Raw genomic sequence first — 18,032 nt, forward strand, 5'->3', positions numbered from 1 at the left:
ATGGTAAACACTTAATATTAGCCAAGAGAAACCTAGCATTTGAACACCTGCTACACCATATTGCTTTTACAAGACTAAATTCGAGGCCACTTTGTTCTTTAGGATTTTTTTTTTGGTAAAACTATTTTCACATCCAACCTAATATTTTGTCTTTTCGTCAAACTTTGCACCTTCCACCAGAACAAACGGAATTTGAAGATAATGAGTTCATTCACTCATGTGTACGTGTCTCCAAGTCAGTCACCACCACTCTGCTCTGAGCCCCCCGCCCCCTTACCTGGACAGCTCCAACAGCCTCCTGATGGGTCTGCTGTATCCACGCTTGTTCTCACTCCCTCCCCACCCCATGCTGTTGGTTAGCTTTGAGATATAATTTACATACAACAAACACACCTATCTTCCTTGTACAGTTCAATGAGCTTGAGAGATGAATACATCCAGGTACCTACCATGTCCATCATGATACAGAACTTTCTCATCACTGATTTCCTTCTGTGCACTGTAGGAAAACAACTAGGCTTCAGTGGAAAACAATGCATTGTCTACGTCCAGTACACCCTTCCGAGTAATCTGATTTTAGTCTTCGTCTTTGAGCTATTTTACAACTCTGTAGGTTGTAGGTCACTAATGGCAAAGCAAAATAATTTTTGTCTATAGAAATGCAAATTCTGGGGCTGGCCCCCTGGCCGAGTGGTTAAGTTCCTGAGCTCCGCTGTGGCGGCCCAGGGGTTCGCCGGTTCGGATCCTGGGCACGGACACGGCACCGCTTGTCAGGCCATGCTGAGGCGGCGTCCCACATGCCACAACTAGAAGGACCCACAACTAAGAATATACAACTACGTACAGGGGGGCCTTGGGGAGAAAAAGGAAAAACAAAAGCTTTTTTAAAAAATGCAAATTCTGTCCTATTCTCCCCCAGGGTGGAAGAAACCAGTTTTGCCTTCATTTGCATATTCATTTCAATATTCTGATCTATAAGTGTTTTTAAATATCTCCTTTGAATTGGTTGTAATACCCTTACCAGTTTCCTCCTTAAGGAGTTAATTAAAATCTTTAACTCGTATTTCTTTTTTTATCTGTAAGAGAGTCAAGATTTTCTTTTTTGAAAATTATCTTTTAACAGTGTTGTTGTATAGTTAATTTCTACCACCCCACCCTTGGTTCCTGGAACCACTGATCCACTCTCTGTCACCAAAGGTTAGTTTTGCCTTTCTAGAATTTCCTATCACTGGAATCATATTTATGTACCGTGTTTGGCTCTGAGTGTGTCTGAGATTCACCCATCTAGTTGTATGTTTCAGTAATTGGTTCCTGTCATTGCCGAGTCTGTTCATGAACGTGCTACTTGTTTATCCATTCACCGTGATGGCACAGGGATTGTTTCCAGTTGGGGGCTATTAGGAATAAAGTAGCTATTAATATTCCAGTGCAAGTCCTTGTGTGGACAAGCTTTCACTTCTCTTGGGTGAATGAAATTGATGCCAAAAAACTGCCAAATAGTTTTCTCAAGTGGCTGTACCATTTTGGCATTCCCACATCTTTGCCACCACTTGGTATTGTAATTCCTTTTATTATTTTTAGATTTTCCCTTCTTCTCCCCAAAGCCCCCCAGTACACAGTTGTGTATTTTAATTGTGGGTCCTTCTAGCTGTGGCACGTGGGACGCCACCTCAGCATGGCCTGACGAGTGGTGCCACGTCTGCACCGAGGATCCGAACCAGCAAACCCCTGGGCCACTGCAGCGGAGGAGCGCGTGAACTTACCCACTCGGCCACGAGGCCGGCCCAATATTTCCATATAAATTTGATCTTGTCTGTGTCTAAAAAAAAGCACACTAGTTATCTATTTCAACGCTGAAAACTTTCCACTAGTTTTCCCAGTGCGCAAGACAAACCCCTCCCGACAGCCCAGTGCAGCAGGCCTCCCCCACGTCCTCGCGAGCCCCCCCTCACGGCTCTCCCCTTTGCTCGAGGGCCATCAACCACACCTTCTTTCGGATCATCCATTCCTTAGAAAAGTTCTCTCACCTCCGTCTAAACCAGATACTGGTTACAATCTGTGATCATGCTCCTGACTTTCCCGTCATTGCACTTAAGTTTGTAAAATGACATACGTGTTCAAGTGCTTTTTTGTTTATACAAAATAGGAAGCGTGTCTGTTTGCTCACTGCTGTTGCTGGTAATGCTCAGTGCTGCCCCTGGCATGGCAAGAGCACTCATTATTCATTGTTGAATGAATAAAGGCAGAGACAACTTTCTGAATATTTTATTGGTGCAAAACAATATATTTGCACGGGATGACTCTGAAGTCATCTCACAGAGTTCCCTTCAGTTCTTAACATACACTCTTAAGGCTGATACACTTACCCCAACCTGCTATTTATAGCTTCACAGTCATCCAACAAAGTAAAAAAAAAAATCATCTGGGCAAAAAGGGAGACGCAGGTAAGGGAGAAAGAGAGAGAGAGTGACATTTTAACACATTACTCACATTTTAAAATTTTTATTTACATTTCCCCTTCCCTCCCTTTCTCAGATTACGTGCCCATTACAGCAGTGGAAAGGGGTGATCACAGCACCTCTTGCAAATTCCAGTTTACAGGTAAATTGGTCAATGGAAAAATATGGGCCAACAAAACAGATCTCAGCTCCCCATAAGCTATTTCTCTGTTCTTAGTCTATCTCTTCCCCCTTTCTGTTATGTTAGCTACCTTTATACAGAGAGGGATCATCAAGACGGTGTGGGCTCGCTGGCCAAATCAACACGGTGATTGCACCAGTAGCCTGTGAAGAACCATCAAGAATGCTTTCCATCATTCTAACCATTGGTTCAACATCACTGAGTAACGAGACCTAACGTGAGGGTGAAGACAAGCTGCCACCCCACCTGAGTCAGGGGTATGTCCCACACTCCCTTGGAAGGCCTGGGCCAAGCAACCAAGCTTTGCCAAAGGGACTTGGGAACTGTGTTGAAAAAAGCAGACTCTGAGTTGGCTCAGGGCTCTTCATGCACGGAAGAGTCCACTCACCCCTGCAGATGGCCATGAGGCAGGACACAGAGCGCGTCAGGGCTCTGCTCTTCCTGTCACCTTTCATTCAGCCTCCCCACAGCTGCTCTGGAAGAGCAGAGCGGGGGGTGTTCCTTCACTGGAAACACAGTAACCGCAGTTTAAAAGCCACTGCATTCTCTAGGGTCAGTTTATTAGAACTCGTCATACCACAAAGAAGCAGTTTAAGGCCATTTACCATGTGTACTATGTAGTAAACCAGACCTTGCCCAAGGCTCCCCACACTGAGCCACTCCCAACGGAGGCCTGGGAATGTGATACCTCCAGACTCACCAGAGCAGACCAGAATAAACATTTTCAGTAAGGGCTCAAGCCAGCTCCTCCGGTCTGCTCCCTAGGAAAGACTCAATCTATAGCAAAAGTGCTTAGAAAACACAAGTCACTGGAAACGACAGAAAGGGCAACAGCATTTTCTATACAATCAAAAGCAAAGGGATCACTGGCTAGTCCTAGTGTTTCTTCTGTATGGTAAGGCAGACGCCAGCCTTCTCATTTGGCTCTCTGGGCACGTGGCGACTGGCCTGGTGCCTGAAGGCAACACACCATGTGGATAAAGCTGAAGAGGGAACGGCCCTGCTTTCCTCACCAGGGAAGGTATTCTGAATAGCTGGGTAACCGACCCTGATGCCCATGGGCACTGGGCTTCTGTGCGAGGCGGCAGCAGCACGTCTCTAGGTCCTGGGGCTGCATCCAAGCACCAGCGGCTCAGGAGCCAGGAAGAACCCTCTGAGTTCCCTGACTCCTCTTCGCGAGGCCTTTGGGCTCCGCTGCTTCCACCCGTGTGAAATGCCCAACAGTTCTTGATCTGCAGAAAGGCAGACAGTTACAAGGAAACCCACTGCTCGCCTCCCTTTTCTAACCACACAGGTTACCGGGAGAGAAACAGGAAGGCAGTGGGAGATGGCATCCCTTTTTTCCCTTTCCCTGAGAAGCCAGGAAATCCCTCCACGTAAGCCATTCTCCCCCCTGGTTTCTGCTCACAGGAAGGAAGTGAAGAGTACGATGCACTACAAAATTCAGCTGGACTGCACGAGTCGTAAGAAACTCAGGTCCAGGACCCCTCAGGCAGGGAAGAAGGAAGCTGCCCGTCCCCTGCTGGAATGTGAGGCCGAGGGGACGAGGTGTCTGGGTGTCTGATCCAGCCATCCCCCAACAGCACCACCACCTATCAGTTCTCCCCGGAGCGGGAACTCTGAAGATCGAGACCTGGAAGGGACAGAAAGAAAGAGAGGCCAAGGGCAAGAGGGAGGGGTCCCAGAGACCAGGCACCGGAAGAGTGCCCAACTCCCCGGCTTCTGCGAGGACAGCAGCCAAACACACCGCCCTCACGGCCGTGTGGGCTCTTTCTGTTCACCCTACGTGACCACGTGAGGAAGAAGCACGTGTGACCATGTGAAATGCTCACCTTCCTGTGAGAGTTTAAGACAGGGACTAACGGACTCAGATGCCGAGTTCTTCTAACAAGCAAGCAGTACTGTGGGGTTCTGGAGACTAGAATGCTTGTTAAAGGGAAAACATTTTCCAAAGCCAAGCAAAAAGTTCAAAAACTGCTCCAAAGATGCTGCCTCTGAATGTTCTCCTTCAATGTTTTCTTGCTCTAGAATGTCCACCACATCCTGGGGAAGCTTCTAAGGTGAAGGTGGGAGGAGAGCCTGCATTGCACGGGGTCCACGCTCGGTGGGGAATGGTGATGTCCCCTACTTATCAGTTCCTGGTTTCTGATGTGATCTGCAAGCAAAGGTCTTACAAACCTGAGGTGGATAAAGGCAATGCCGAGTAAAAGGAGGGATGAGAAAAAGCGGTAAGCATTAGTCACACCTCTCCTGGCTGACTCCGGTGATCAGCTCTGGTAGCAAGAGTTAGCAGACGCCAGTCTGAATCCCATCAGATTCTTGAATCGGCTGTGTCAAACTATGTGCTAAACAATACCTGTCTGTCCCAGATTTCTCCTCACTCTCAGTGACTGTGTTGATATACGCTGGTATTTCCCCAAGTGCTGGGTTAAATATGATACATGTGATATGACTGGACCCTGGCCTTACATTACACTTTCAAGAAGAGACAACGAGCATGTGTAACGTTTGGTCCTCTAGAAAGCAGAGGTCCTGGATAGATCATAGGAGTTTTGTCTCTTCAAAACAAACTTGTAACTTAACTACATTTATCCTGAATAACTTTGGACTAGCAAAGTGATACGTATATATATTTTTAAATGCCCACACTCACATTATAAATTGCAGTGACTTCATGCAAGCCAAAATAAGACTAGTGGGTAAGTTCATTGCTTAAAGTTTGTGACTCCTGCAAACCCTACCCCATTAATAGTGACTGCAGGGCAGAAGCCACCTGGTGTTCTAGTGGGTTCTATGGTGAGGAACTAGATGTGCAGGAAAGGTGAGCAATGTATTTTATTTTACAGGACTAGTTACTTAGTTGCCACAATCTCTTTTTTACTTCAACTTGTACATGCTAAATATAGTCCCTGCATTTCTACTTGGTTCTTTTATTCACCCTTTTCTGTTCTTTAAAAAAGTACAATAAAACCTTGGAATATTTCGGGGGCTTAAGGCTCTCAGATGCTGAGAGTGACCAAAGATAATTTAAGACATGAAAACAAACTTCACAAACAGTCATACTGCCTACAGCCTCCGCTACGTGGCTCTGCACACACTTTCCACAGCTGATCCGGGATGCCCAGGAGAACCTGGACAGAGGATTTTTACCAATAAAAGGAGTGATTTCAAAAATAGAGACGTGCAAAACTACTTTCACACGCTGTTTTTCCATTCTGCTCCCAGTCCTTCCCCTCTAACACCTGACTGAGACAAGCTGAGCTTGGGGATACTAAAGCCAAAACTTCTCCTCACTTAAGCTTTGGTCAACAGAAAAAGTAACAACGTTAACTTGGTGATTTTCAGATTTGTTCTTTGGTCAAGCAGTATAAAGCTCTCTGAAAGAAGTCCTCTTACCTGGTACGAAAACAGAGTCAAAACAGAGGATCCTGGTTTAGCAAAGAGGTATGTGTTCAGAATTTCTTGGGAAAAACAAAAGATAATGGAAGGACAGGGAGACCCCAAGCCCCAGATGCCAGTTAGAATCATCTTAAGACATCAAGAATAAAAGAGAAGTAGAACTTCGAAGAGTTATATTTAAATGGGTCAGCTTCTAAATAGGGTAAGTTAATAACTTTAATCCTTAAATAGAAACATGATAAATGACTTCTGAGCAGAGGATTTACCAACATTTTCCTTTACCAGCTTAAATCCTAATCTAGACCCAGACCCAGGCAGAGGCTGTCATAATTTCGAAAAGCAGAAAGCAATAAGAACCCAAGCAGAGACAGTCTGCAAGCAGTCAGAGTTCTTCCACGGTGCCCCGCCCTCGCGCTCGAGCAGCAGGGCAGGCCACTCTAGCGAGCAGCTCTGTAGACAGAACAGTGAGGGGTGAGAGTCAGCTTCACCACAGAGGTCTGACCACGGTGGGATGTTTTAAATAGGAGGAGTGTTGGGTTAGAGCTTGGGAAGAATCCAGAAATGGGACAAACCCTCAGATGGTGACCATTACGAAGAAGTATTTGATGGCGAAGGAAGAAATCATCCGGTGACCAGAACAAAATGGAACAAGACCAACCCTCGGGAGGCACCTGGCCAGGGGACACAATGAGGGGGAATTTCAGCAATGTGAGAGTTTACAGCTTTTCCTAAATGCCTAAACTTAACACTTTGGTTGGTTACTTGACTGGTTAAATAAGGATTCCCAGGCTGGTGACCTCTGAGACCTGGACGGAAGTAAGTGGAAGGCACTTGCTCCCCAGGGAGGAGGGACAGGCAAGTCTCGCGCCTGCAGGGCCGGGGCCAGCAGGAGCTTCTGATGGGCCCCAGTCTGTAAAGTGGCCGAGAGAGGGTAATGGCCTGTGTGGTTAGCCAGAGACAGGCTGGGGTCAGTGTGACTTCACAAGTAGAACAGCTGTAAGATAAAACACTTTTAAATGGACAAAAAAGCTAAGTGAGTCACCTCTTTCTTTAAAGATGAAATGTAGCAAAGGAAGGATGTGAAGCAGTTTTCTACTATTTACAAAATGCCATTTCAAGTGGAGGTGGCCACCGTCAGTAGCTGAGGAAACGTCTTTCACGTGAGATGGCCACAAAGTGTGGTTCCTGGAGCCGGCTCAGAAAGGCCACACACTGTCCCGGGTGAGGGAGAGGTCCTCTGAGGGAGCACCAAAAAGGCTCAGTCTTCTGTTTCTTCATACGTAGTCTCATCAAAGGGCCTGTCCAGTAGAGGTACCAAGCGATGGCGGGAATACTTCAGCTGCAATAGGTCCCCAACCTCATCTATCTCCTTTAAAGCCTAAAATACAGAAGACAGAGCAGGGGTCAGTTCACCAGCAGGATGCAGGCATGCCCGGAGCTTTATTTTTCTAAAGCAATCACGGCAAGGTTATCCTTTGGTGGGACTGGTCGTGTCTCACACATTCACTCCGCTCAGACTACAGTACAGCTGTGGAATGACTGTGTTTTGAGCAAGGCTGTCAGGCTGACCATGAACAAAGCATTGTGAATAGCAGGTATACAGGATGAAGGGCGTAACTCATCAAAGAAGGATAGGCTTGGTAGAAAAAGGAATATGCACCCGCACTTGCCAGGCTGGCTACAATTTGTCATCTCTCCTTTCACACTTCAGTACTTGCTCTTTCTATTATCACACTACCAGAAAACAGATGAGAAGTCTGTGTTGAGATGCTTCCTAGAGGCAAGATGAAGAGAGTCCACAGAGTGGGCTGCTGCGCAGACTTACTAAGAGAAAGTGGAAGCGGCTAGGAGGAGACCCCAGGGAGAAATGGACAGGGCCCGGGGAAGGGAGCGAGGGAAGGACGGAGCCGGGATTCGAACGCAGGCCTGATTTTAAACTCCAAAATCCTAACCTGGAGAGATTATCTTGTCTTTCCTTCAAAACGCTCTCTCTGTATAACTTTCTTTTCTGTAAAACTTGCTCTTTTATTTTTCAAAGAAAATATAAGTTTCTTAGAAAAAATTCAAACACTAAGACAAGATATGAAATGAGAAAGAAGCCTCTTCCTGATTGCTACCCTAGTCCTACCTGGTAGCGGTGATCCGTGTATGGTTTCTTCTACGTATTTAAAAAAATAATAAGCTCTTGAAGTATAACATACATACAGCAAAGTATACGAATCATAATTCACAGAGTTAACCTTTCCAAAAAGCAGCACATGGGAGTCAGAAGAGAGGATCCCCATATAAGAAGGGGACATGGGGGCCGGCCCGGTGGCACAGTGGTTAAGTGCGCACGTTCTGCTTCGGCGGCCCGGGGTTCGCTGGTTCGGATCCCGGGTGCAGACATGGCCCTGCTCATCAAGTCATGCTTAGGTGGCGTCCCACATTAAAGTAGAGGAAGATGGGCACAGATGTTAGCTCAGGGCCAGTCTTCCTCAGCAAAAAGAGGAGATTGGCAGCAAATGTTAGCTCAGGGCTAATCTTGCTCAAAAAAAAAAAGGGGGGGGGGTTGTATTCAGAATTTCTCAGAAAAAACTTAATGGAAAGAAAAGGGAACTCTAAGCCCTGTATACCTCTCAGAGAAATCCAAGGAAGACAGCAGACATTTTGGAATCCTAGATTCTAAGGCTTTCTAATAAAATCACCCAGCACAGGTCACAGAATGCAGTTTTTAATTCATGGCAGCTCTCCAGCCCTGTTATTCATTCCCCAGGCACCTGTGGATGTTAGCTGGCAGGTCTAATAGCACATCTGGGGTGAGTGGGCCTCAGCTTCGGAGACCACACACTATTACTCTTAACACTAAGACACGGGGAGGTGGGCAGCAGAAGCCCTGACGCTGAGTGAGACTCTCCAGATTCCACCACATCATCTCCAGCTCCTGTCCACTCTGCTGGCTATAATTCCTTATGAAAGCCCACACCTTCTATTTCAGAAAAGGGAGTCAGTTGATTATTAGTAAAAAGACTCATTTAACTCTTCTTAAATTTAACTTTTAAAAATCAGTGTTTGTAGAGAGGAAAAAACCACCAATAAAGCATATTCCTTATTTATTCTACCATAAGAAAAAAATATTCTTCACTCCAAATGTGAAAACTACAAAAAGCAAATAAGAGCTGGACTTCAATATGCCATCACAACGGTGATGAGAGATTTATCTGATTTGAGAAGAGGATTAACTGAAAGCTCCATATGGAAACAACTTAAGATTTAACTTCAGCCAGGAGAAACCAGTAACCATTTATTCCCCTCACCTCTGACACAGGGTTAATTGAAAACAACACATGACTTACTAAAATCACAAAGTAAAGGACAGTTATGAACTCTGACTTCAGAAGAACCTAATATTTTTTTCATCAATATAAAAAAGAAAATGAATAGAGACTGAAAAAACCGAAGTAGCCCAAAGGGATCTAGATTACAAGATTTCCTTTGATCTCATGACAAATACTTCAGATGAATAGGGTTTGTTTACACAAAAGATAAAACTGTAACTAGAAACTGCTGGCCATCACGTGGGGTTACCTGGTTAAATTAGGAATAAGGAGCCATTACAAGCATCACCATTTGTTAACAAGCAGTCTACATGAAACCTCTGGATCACAGCGTAAGACCGGTTCTTAGGAAAAAAACGTGTTACTTATAGGGTTGAGTATGGTCCTTGTATAAGAGAATATTCTAGTACAGCTGAGCCCTGAGCCAATAACCTTCCCTTCTCAGTTTTAAAAATAACACCTTTACTGAGATACAATTCACATGCCACAAAATTTACCTTTTTAAAGTGTACAATTCAGTGCTTCTTAATACATTCCAGAGTTGGAGAACTTTCATCACCATCTAATTTTAAAGCATTATCACCTCAAAAAAGAAACCCCATACCCGTAACCTCATTCCTCCCCCACGATGCCCTGACAACCACCAATCTTCTGACCCTATGGATTTGCCTATTCTGGACATTTCATATGAATGTGGTCTTTTGTGTCTGGTGTCTTTCACTTAGCATAATGTTTTCAAAGTTTATCCATGTTGTAGGGGTCCAACTTCACTCTTTCTTTTTTTTTTTTCCTAAAGATTGGCCCTGACCTAACATCTGTTGCCAATCTTCCTCTTTTTCTTTTCCTTTCTCCCCAAAGCCTCCCCTGTACATAGTTGTACATGATAGTTGTGGGTCCTTCCAGTTCTTCTATGTGGGACACTGCCTCAGCATGGCCTGATGAGTGGTGCTAGGTCTGTGCCCAGGATCCGAACCAGCGAACCCTGGGCCACTGAAGCAGAGTGCACGAACTTAACTACTCAGCCTTGGGGCCAGCCCCTCGACTTCATTCTCTTGCAAGTGGTTATTCAGTTGTCCAGTATCACTCGTTGAGAAGACTATGCTTTCCCCATTAACTAGCCTTGACTCCCTTTTTGAAAATCAATTGGCCACAGATGCTTGGGGTTATTTTTGGACACTCAATTCTATTCCATTGGTCTACTTGTCTATCCTTATGCTAGTACTCCACTGTTTTTATTTTTTTGAGGAAGATTAGCCCTGAGCTAACTACTGCCAGTCCTCCTCTTTTTCGCTGAGGAAGCCTGACCCTGAACTGACATCCGTGCCCATCTTCCTCTACTTTATATGTGGGACGCCTACCACTGCATGGCTTGCCAAGCAGTGCCACGTCCGCACCCGGGATCCAAACCTGCAAACCACAGGCTGCTGAGAAGCAGAACATGCGAACTTAACTGCTGCACCACCGGGCTGGCCCCACCCTACTGTTTTAATTACTGTAGCTTTGTACTAAGTTTTAAGATCAGGAAGTTTAAATCTTCCAACTTTGATTTTCTTTTTCAATACTGTTTTGGCTACCTGGGTTCCCTTACAGTTCCATGTGAATTTGAGGATCAGCTTTTCCGTTTCTGTAAAAAAAAAGCCCACTGGATTTCAATAGGGATTGCACTGGATCTAGAGATTTCGCTGTACTGCCATCTTAACAGCATTAAATCTTCCAAGCCATGAACATGAGATGTCTTTCCATTTATCTAAGTCTTCTTTTAGCAATGTTTTATACAGTTTTCACTATGCAGGTCTTTCACCTCCTCGGTTAAATTTATTCTTAGGTATTTTATTCTTCTGAATGCTTTTGCAAATGAAATTTTCTTAATTTCCTTTTCATTTGTCCATTGCTGGTGTATACAAACAATTTTTGTGTGTCGATCTTTTACTTTGCAACTTTGCTGAATATGTTTATTAGCTCCAGCAGGTTGTTTTTTCTTTGCAGATTTTATAGCATTTTCTATATATTGAATCACTTCACAGGGCCCATTACTAAATCAAAATTCATTTTTATCTCATAATGTTCATGTTTAGTCCCATAAAACATCATAAGACAAAATGACTTCAACAAACCTTTGGTTTCAAAAAGTTAAAAGCACTTTATGCTTAAAAAAACTAAATAGAGGGGCTGGCCCTGTGGCCAAGTGGTTGAGTTCGCACACTCCGCTTTGGGGGGCCAGTGTTTTGCCGGTTCGGATCCTGGGTGCAGACGTGGTACCACTTGTGAAGCCATGCTAAGGCAACATCCCATATGCCACAACCAGAAGGATCTACGACTATAATATACAACTATGTACAAGGGGCTTCGGGGAGAAGAAGAAGAAGAAGGAAAAAAAAAAAACTAAATGGAAGGTAAATAAAACAATCCCTCAAGCGGGTCTTATGAAAAAGATTAGAACTCTCAACTGGCAAATGTGTTTGTTGGCAACAGAAATCTAACTTAGATATCTTGGTTACATCTGAATTCTTTCATGAATGTGTACAGTTCTCGGGAGTCAAAAGTTGCTGTTAGAAGACACAGTGTATTACTATAGCCATTGCTTATAGCGACTGGGATGTTTTTTAAAAGGCATGTGGAAACTCCTAAACGACCAAATAGAGTAGAATGGAAGAGAAGCCAGTATCACTAGGTTTAAAAAAACAATCAATGCAGAAATTCACCAGTAAGATTTTTGAGAAATGGGAAAAATCTATTGAAAAAAATCCGAAAGGCATAATCAAAATAAAGAAAAACAAAGATACAGTATCAATACACTGAATCCAATTTCACAGTGTTAGAATGTGATTAAGAATATACTCATAGAAATTTTGCTATATAGAAATAGGGAAGAAAAATCAAAGTCTTCAGCTGTTCAGAAATACAAAATGTTGGGGGTGGCCCCGTGGCCAAGTGGTTAAGTTCACACGCTCTCTGCTCTGGCGGCCCAGGGTTTCGCCAGTTCAGATCCTGTGCGTGGACACGGCACCGCTCATCAAGCCATGCTGAGGCGGCATCCCACGTGCCACAACTAGAAGGACCCACAACTAAAAATACACAACTATGTACCGGGGGGCTTTGGGGAGAAAAAAGGAAAAATTAAAAAATCTTAAAAAAATATATAAAATGTCAATTAAATTGTTATAATGAACTTTTAAAAACACGCATTCATAACAGTATTCTTTAGTAGCTCTCCAATGAATTAACGGATATTTCTAGCAACTAATTTTATGTAAATATCATGTTGTAGAGCTCTATAAATTCCCAGAAAGCAATAGTGACTTAAACTCTGAAGTCTTAGATGTGAAATAATAGCATATTCAGAGAATATCAAGAGATGAGAATGTATTCAGAGACTCTATATAATAACTATGAGCCCCCACAAGTGCCTGGCACTATGGTGGGTCTGGCAGGCACAGAATGAGCAAAGCAGACTCAGTCCCTATCCTCAAGATTTATCTAACAGAGAAGACTGCCATTCGATAACAAGAGGTGTGAAGAATTTACTAAGGGGGAAGCTTAAGATTCCAAAGAAACATCAAGCGAGAGGGTTTGGAATACCCTTGGGCACATTTCCTCTAAGTGGAGATGTGAAGGATGACTAGGAGTCAGCCAGGCAAAGGAGAGCGAAGGCTCAAGAGAAATTCTACAGACGGAACAACATACAAGAAAGCTTAGAGTAGAAACAGCTGGAGCAGAAAGAGAATTGCATAGTTGCAGAGGCCACAATGAGGGAGAGTGGAATAAGATGAAGCCAGAAAATTCCCCAGAGCCCTGATCATACAGGGTCTGGTGGGCGACGCTAACCATTTGCAATTTTTTGGAAATAGCCATGTTTTACACAGCATTGCGTACCCTCCCCTTTGTTTTACCAGTGAATATCATAGGTGTTCAAAGACCCTCAGGATCAACATATGATTAATCTCATCAGATATACAGGCCTTCTTAGTATAAGGTATATTTATATTAAGGTGAAAGTATCTACTTACGGTATCAAGTATTTCTCTGGTATGAGCTGCCGACAGGCAAAACCTGGCTCTGGACTCAATAATTGGAGTAGCAGGAAATCCTACCACAACCACACCGATATTCCGCTTCAGCATCTCCCGTCCAAAGGCGCTGCAAAGGGAGAACAAGGAAAAGAAACGGGAAGAGTAAGAAAGCACAGAGTGTGGAGGCTGTGCGCTCCAGGACAATCAAAACTCATTCGATGCAGGCATTGGAGACTTCCTCTAGGAATTTCCTCTCACTTCTTTTAAAGTTGAATTTGACAGCTCACAAAGACTTCTTTTATTCACTCCTAAAGCGGTCTTCTGCCAAAAGGTTTCCTTCACAAAGGTGAAGAACACAGTTGGCAGAGACCAATTTTTAACAGAGCTTGCCTAAAGCAATTTGCAGTTGTAGCCTGTGTCCCTGACATGCAACAGTGGTTCAGAGGCTTCAAAATGAAATGGGGTTTAAAACCTGGTCCTTGAAATGGCAGGCGTGGCAGTTTAAAAGGTTCTTCAGATTAAGGGTGAAGAGGATCCGCTGGGCGCGGACGTCGTTCTGCTGGACGAAGGGCCAACCGGCCCCAGCCCTCCAGACCGGGCACTTCCTTGATCGACGTGCGTGTCAAGCTGTCTTTGGAATTCAGGGCTTCCTTTAGTGTCTGTGAGGCCAGCTCATCTCCAGGCTTCAGATGATTACTCAGACTACACAGTTCATGTGTCACACCCCGCCCCAAGCCAAACTGGTGGCAGGTGACCTCACTCCACATCTGCATCTTGTCTAAATGACACAACTCTAACTTGCATGTAAATTTTGTTATTTACTAAATTATGTTGTTCTTTGTCTTTTCCTCTTGTTGACCTACCTTATCCCCTTTTTGACTTTTCCTGTAGCTATTTAAAGCATTTCTTTCAGAATAAAAAGTCCCACACATTTTAGTTACATTAAGAACCAACTACATAAGCCCCCGCCTTTCCCCACTCCCTCTAGCACCAGTACCCCGTCTTCAATGTACTTCATGTCAGGACGAGCCTGAGCGCCCTGCATCTTCAGCACATGCTCCCACACTGTCTAGTGCTTTATTCCAATTCTTCCTCATCCTCTCTAAATCTGACTTAATTATAATGTGCACAGTTTCGTCTGTATAGAATAGATTAGACACAATCCTCCAGACCAGACAACTCTTGAAGTTTACTTACGATAATTCCATTTAAAGAAGAATGAGGAAAATCCTACACCTCTGCTTGGGTTCCTTTCCACCACCCACTCTGAAGGCCATAATGTCAACTGCCCACAGACTCCCTGTGGAAAGCCAATCTCCTCTTTTTCCCTCAGCGAGCACCTCTTCCCAATTTCCCCCTCACTATCTTTGGAATCACTGCACTTCCAGGTTCCCCAATTTAATTTTCACTTTATTCACTTTAACAAACATTTACTGAGTTCCTCTAACGCCAGGGACTGTGGTGGGCACTGGGGACTGAAAGATGAATACAAACATTTGCTCCTTGGGGCCAGCCCAGTGGCACAGTGGTTAAGTTTGTGCACTCCACTTCGGCAGCCCAGGGTTTGTGGGTTCGGATCCCGGGCATAGACCTACACAATGCTTGTCAAGCCATGCTGTGGCAATGTCTCACATACAAAATATAAGTAGACTGGCACAGATGTTAGCTCAGGGCCAGTGTTTCTCAGCCTTTAATGATTTCTATTAAACCTGAGAAATGATTCTTACTCAATTTTATACTTAAGATCTACTCAAAACTCACAAACTGAAAAGATGTGCCTTTTTTACTGAGCCTATACTAAGCAGATGAATCATTTATTTTACATCTCTGGTGCAATTTTGCAAATAATTATCTTTGTTCACTTCACATTTGCTTTTCAAATGTCTTCTGGTTTCCTTATACATCTGGACTTGTCAAATACCTTGAAAGCTATTCCAGGGGCAAGGCTTTCCATTATACACACCTGGTACAAGCCAAAGCTGCTTGTGGAATCTACATCTTCAGTAACTGTGCAACAACACACCCTGGCCTCAGGGCTGGCTGCTCCCCCTTGGGCACCGCACATCAGCTCCACTCACCTCCTGCTATTCTTCCGTCAGCTAAGCATGTTCCTGCATCATGGCCTCTTCACAGAAGCTTCTTTCTCCAAGTAGCTAACCCTGCCAGCTCCTTCAAGCTCAGAGGTCATCTTCCCTTCCCGCTGAGGCTCACCCTGACCACCCCACTTAACATGCAGTCAGCCTGCCCGCAGGCTGCCCACTTATCACATCATCTACTTACTGACTCCCCTCGTCTCACTCTAGAACGTAAGCTCCACAAGGACAGGGATTTTCATTTTTGTGTTCTGTTCACTGATCTGTCTCAATGCCCTAGAATAGTGCACTAAACTCAATGAGAGACTAAAACGTTAACCTATTTTACAATGTACAAAATTTACTGTTAAAAATAGTACTAGTTTTACTATTACAGAATAGTACTATTTACTATTTACAAAATTAAAAAATTTGCTATTTAATCTATGGCATATCTGGGAAATGAAGGTTAACATAATGAGGCCAAGATAATTTTCCCTAACAAAATACACAAGCCTGAATCTCACATCAAGGAAACCTTAAGTCTAATGACAGACCCTCCATAATCTGCAAAAAATGTACCCAATTTTGGCCGGCATGTAGAGCATCAAAGGCACCACTGGAGAATCTTCATTTCCATAGATGATGAAGCCCATCTCTTTCAGACGTCTCCTGAAATACCTGGTGTTTTCTGCTAATTGCTGTATACACTCTTTGCCTGGAAAACCAAGGGAAAGGAAACAAAATAATACTAAGAAAAAAGGAGTGGCAAAAGACAGCAATCTCTTCTATCTCCATTCTGTCAGTCTTATGTCTTGTTTCCTCCTTTCCCATATAAAATATTTTTGCACAGCAAATTATAAGGACTATAAGTATAAACAAATATATCTTGCTTTGTGTTCTGTCATACGAGGTGTGGAGAGCAAATTTAATAATGTACAAAATAAAGTTTAACAACAAATGTTCCCATGGTGCATTAGCATCCGCAAACATTTTCATCGATACCACCTCATTTAATCAACACTCTACCCGTTTACAGTTGGTAGGATGTTTACTATTATCTTCATTTTGTAGATTAGGAGAGTCTCACAAAGGTGGTCAATGGCCAACAGTCACACAATAATGAGTAGTACAGCTGAGACGAGAATCTAGGTTTCGCAACTTCAATACTCATTCCAACTAACTATGCTGCAAATAATTTTACACATAAGACCAGAGATACAGCCAGTTAGAGCCCCAAATTTTCCTCTTTAGAGTTTGATTTTATGTTACTATTTCCCTAAAACTTCTACTAGACAGCAATAGCATATTTGTAATAATGGAGAATCTTATTTTTCACCCTCATTTGTTCGTCTTCCCTAAAACAAATGGATTAAAACATACATTTCTCTAACTGCTAACTGATTCCATATGTGGCCTGGTTTTGACATTATGGTAGATCAATCTATGAAGAGATGTCCAAGGAATTGTTCTGTTAGAGACAGCAAGCAATAAATTCAGAAGATTCGCTTGCAAAGGGTTAAGGACTGTTTCACGGTCTTCTCGCCACAAATACTGACAAACAGGAAAAGGTGCAGTCATTTTCTCACATAGATTAGAAAGCCAGCATATTCATATTAAGAAAAATACGAACATCACATAGGTCAAAAGATAAATTAATCAATCAGAAATACAGATGGCTAACAAATGTCCTTAGAATGAAAACACTAACATATCCATCACTGGTAGGAAGCTACTCCGGATAAACTTGCAACAAATAACGCCAAATTAATATTCTTTATGGAAGTATCAAGTTGATCAGAGAACAGCACTCAAGCTTAGTGTGAACAATGAAGAACGTCCCTTAGTCATGACATAGGTCTTACAAACAATAAAGCAGACGTTAAAGTGTGTTATATTTTAGTACAGAGAACCGATGAGCATGTACCCTAATTTTTTCCTAGAAATACCAATACACGTTTAGCCTACATTTAGAAGAAGAGACTTCCACTTCTGGCCATGACAGAGCACCGGGGACTGGATATGCCTTCCTGCTGTCAACAACAGAAAACTGGGCAAAGTACCTAAAACTGGTTTTCAGACATTGGGCCACGGATGGTGCAGGACTGTGCTGCTGGAGAGACGGAAACAAGTGGGCCTTTGATTGTCCCCATGCTGCCAGAGGGAGGTTCCAGGCTGCTGCCCAGGGAGGGGACCTTGTATTGTCAGTTGAGGACACCAGAGATTGGAGCTGGGGAGGCTACGGCTGCTAGAATTTGTTGGGCAGGGTACAGGAGAGGGGAGAGTGCCAAGACAGAGCTTTGGGGATCTGCAGAAGGGGCGCTTGAGCAGCGTGCTGATCTGTAAATGTATGAAAAGAAACCATTAGGGGCTGGGGAAAGATCCATCAGAAAGCAGAACACCGAACAATTCGCGGTGCTCAAACGGAGTTGGGAACAATTTATATTTTCACCCACCAAAATGGAAAGACCTCAGAATACCAGCAGTGGAGCTAAATTAGCCCTAGACTAACAGATGCTCTAGACTCACCCTAACAAACCTTAAAAGCAAGTCTCAAAGAGATCCAACTGATTCTAAGAACAAAGTCCAACATT

General features: G+C 43.7%; 1 protein-coding gene across 3 annotated transcripts in view; it reads right to left on the reverse strand.

Annotated features, from left to right (window-relative positions):
• Positions 1–2,249: 2,249 nt before the first annotated feature.
• Positions 2,250–18,032, reverse strand: part of SPTLC2 (serine palmitoyltransferase long chain base subunit 2) — a 101,863-nt gene continuing 86,080 nt past the window's right edge. For all 3 annotated transcript variants that reach the window (XM_023628188.2, XM_023628186.2, XM_023628189.2), the window contains exons 10-12: positions 16,021–16,156; positions 13,364–13,493; positions 2,250–7,417 (exon numbers count right to left, since the gene is read on the reverse strand). In XM_023628188.2, coding sequence (XP_023483956.1) covers positions 7,298–7,417; positions 13,364–13,493; positions 16,021–16,156 — 386 coding nt within the window. In that variant the 3' untranslated portion in view covers positions 2,250–7,297. The remainder of the gene's footprint in view (positions 7,418–13,363; positions 13,494–16,020; positions 16,157–18,032) is intronic.

The sequence above is a fragment of the Equus caballus genome, chromosome 24, assembly GCF_041296265.1.
Source record: "Equus caballus isolate H_3958 breed thoroughbred chromosome 24, TB-T2T, whole genome shotgun sequence".
Classification (NCBI taxonomy): domain Eukaryota; kingdom Metazoa; phylum Chordata; class Mammalia; order Perissodactyla; family Equidae; genus Equus; species Equus caballus.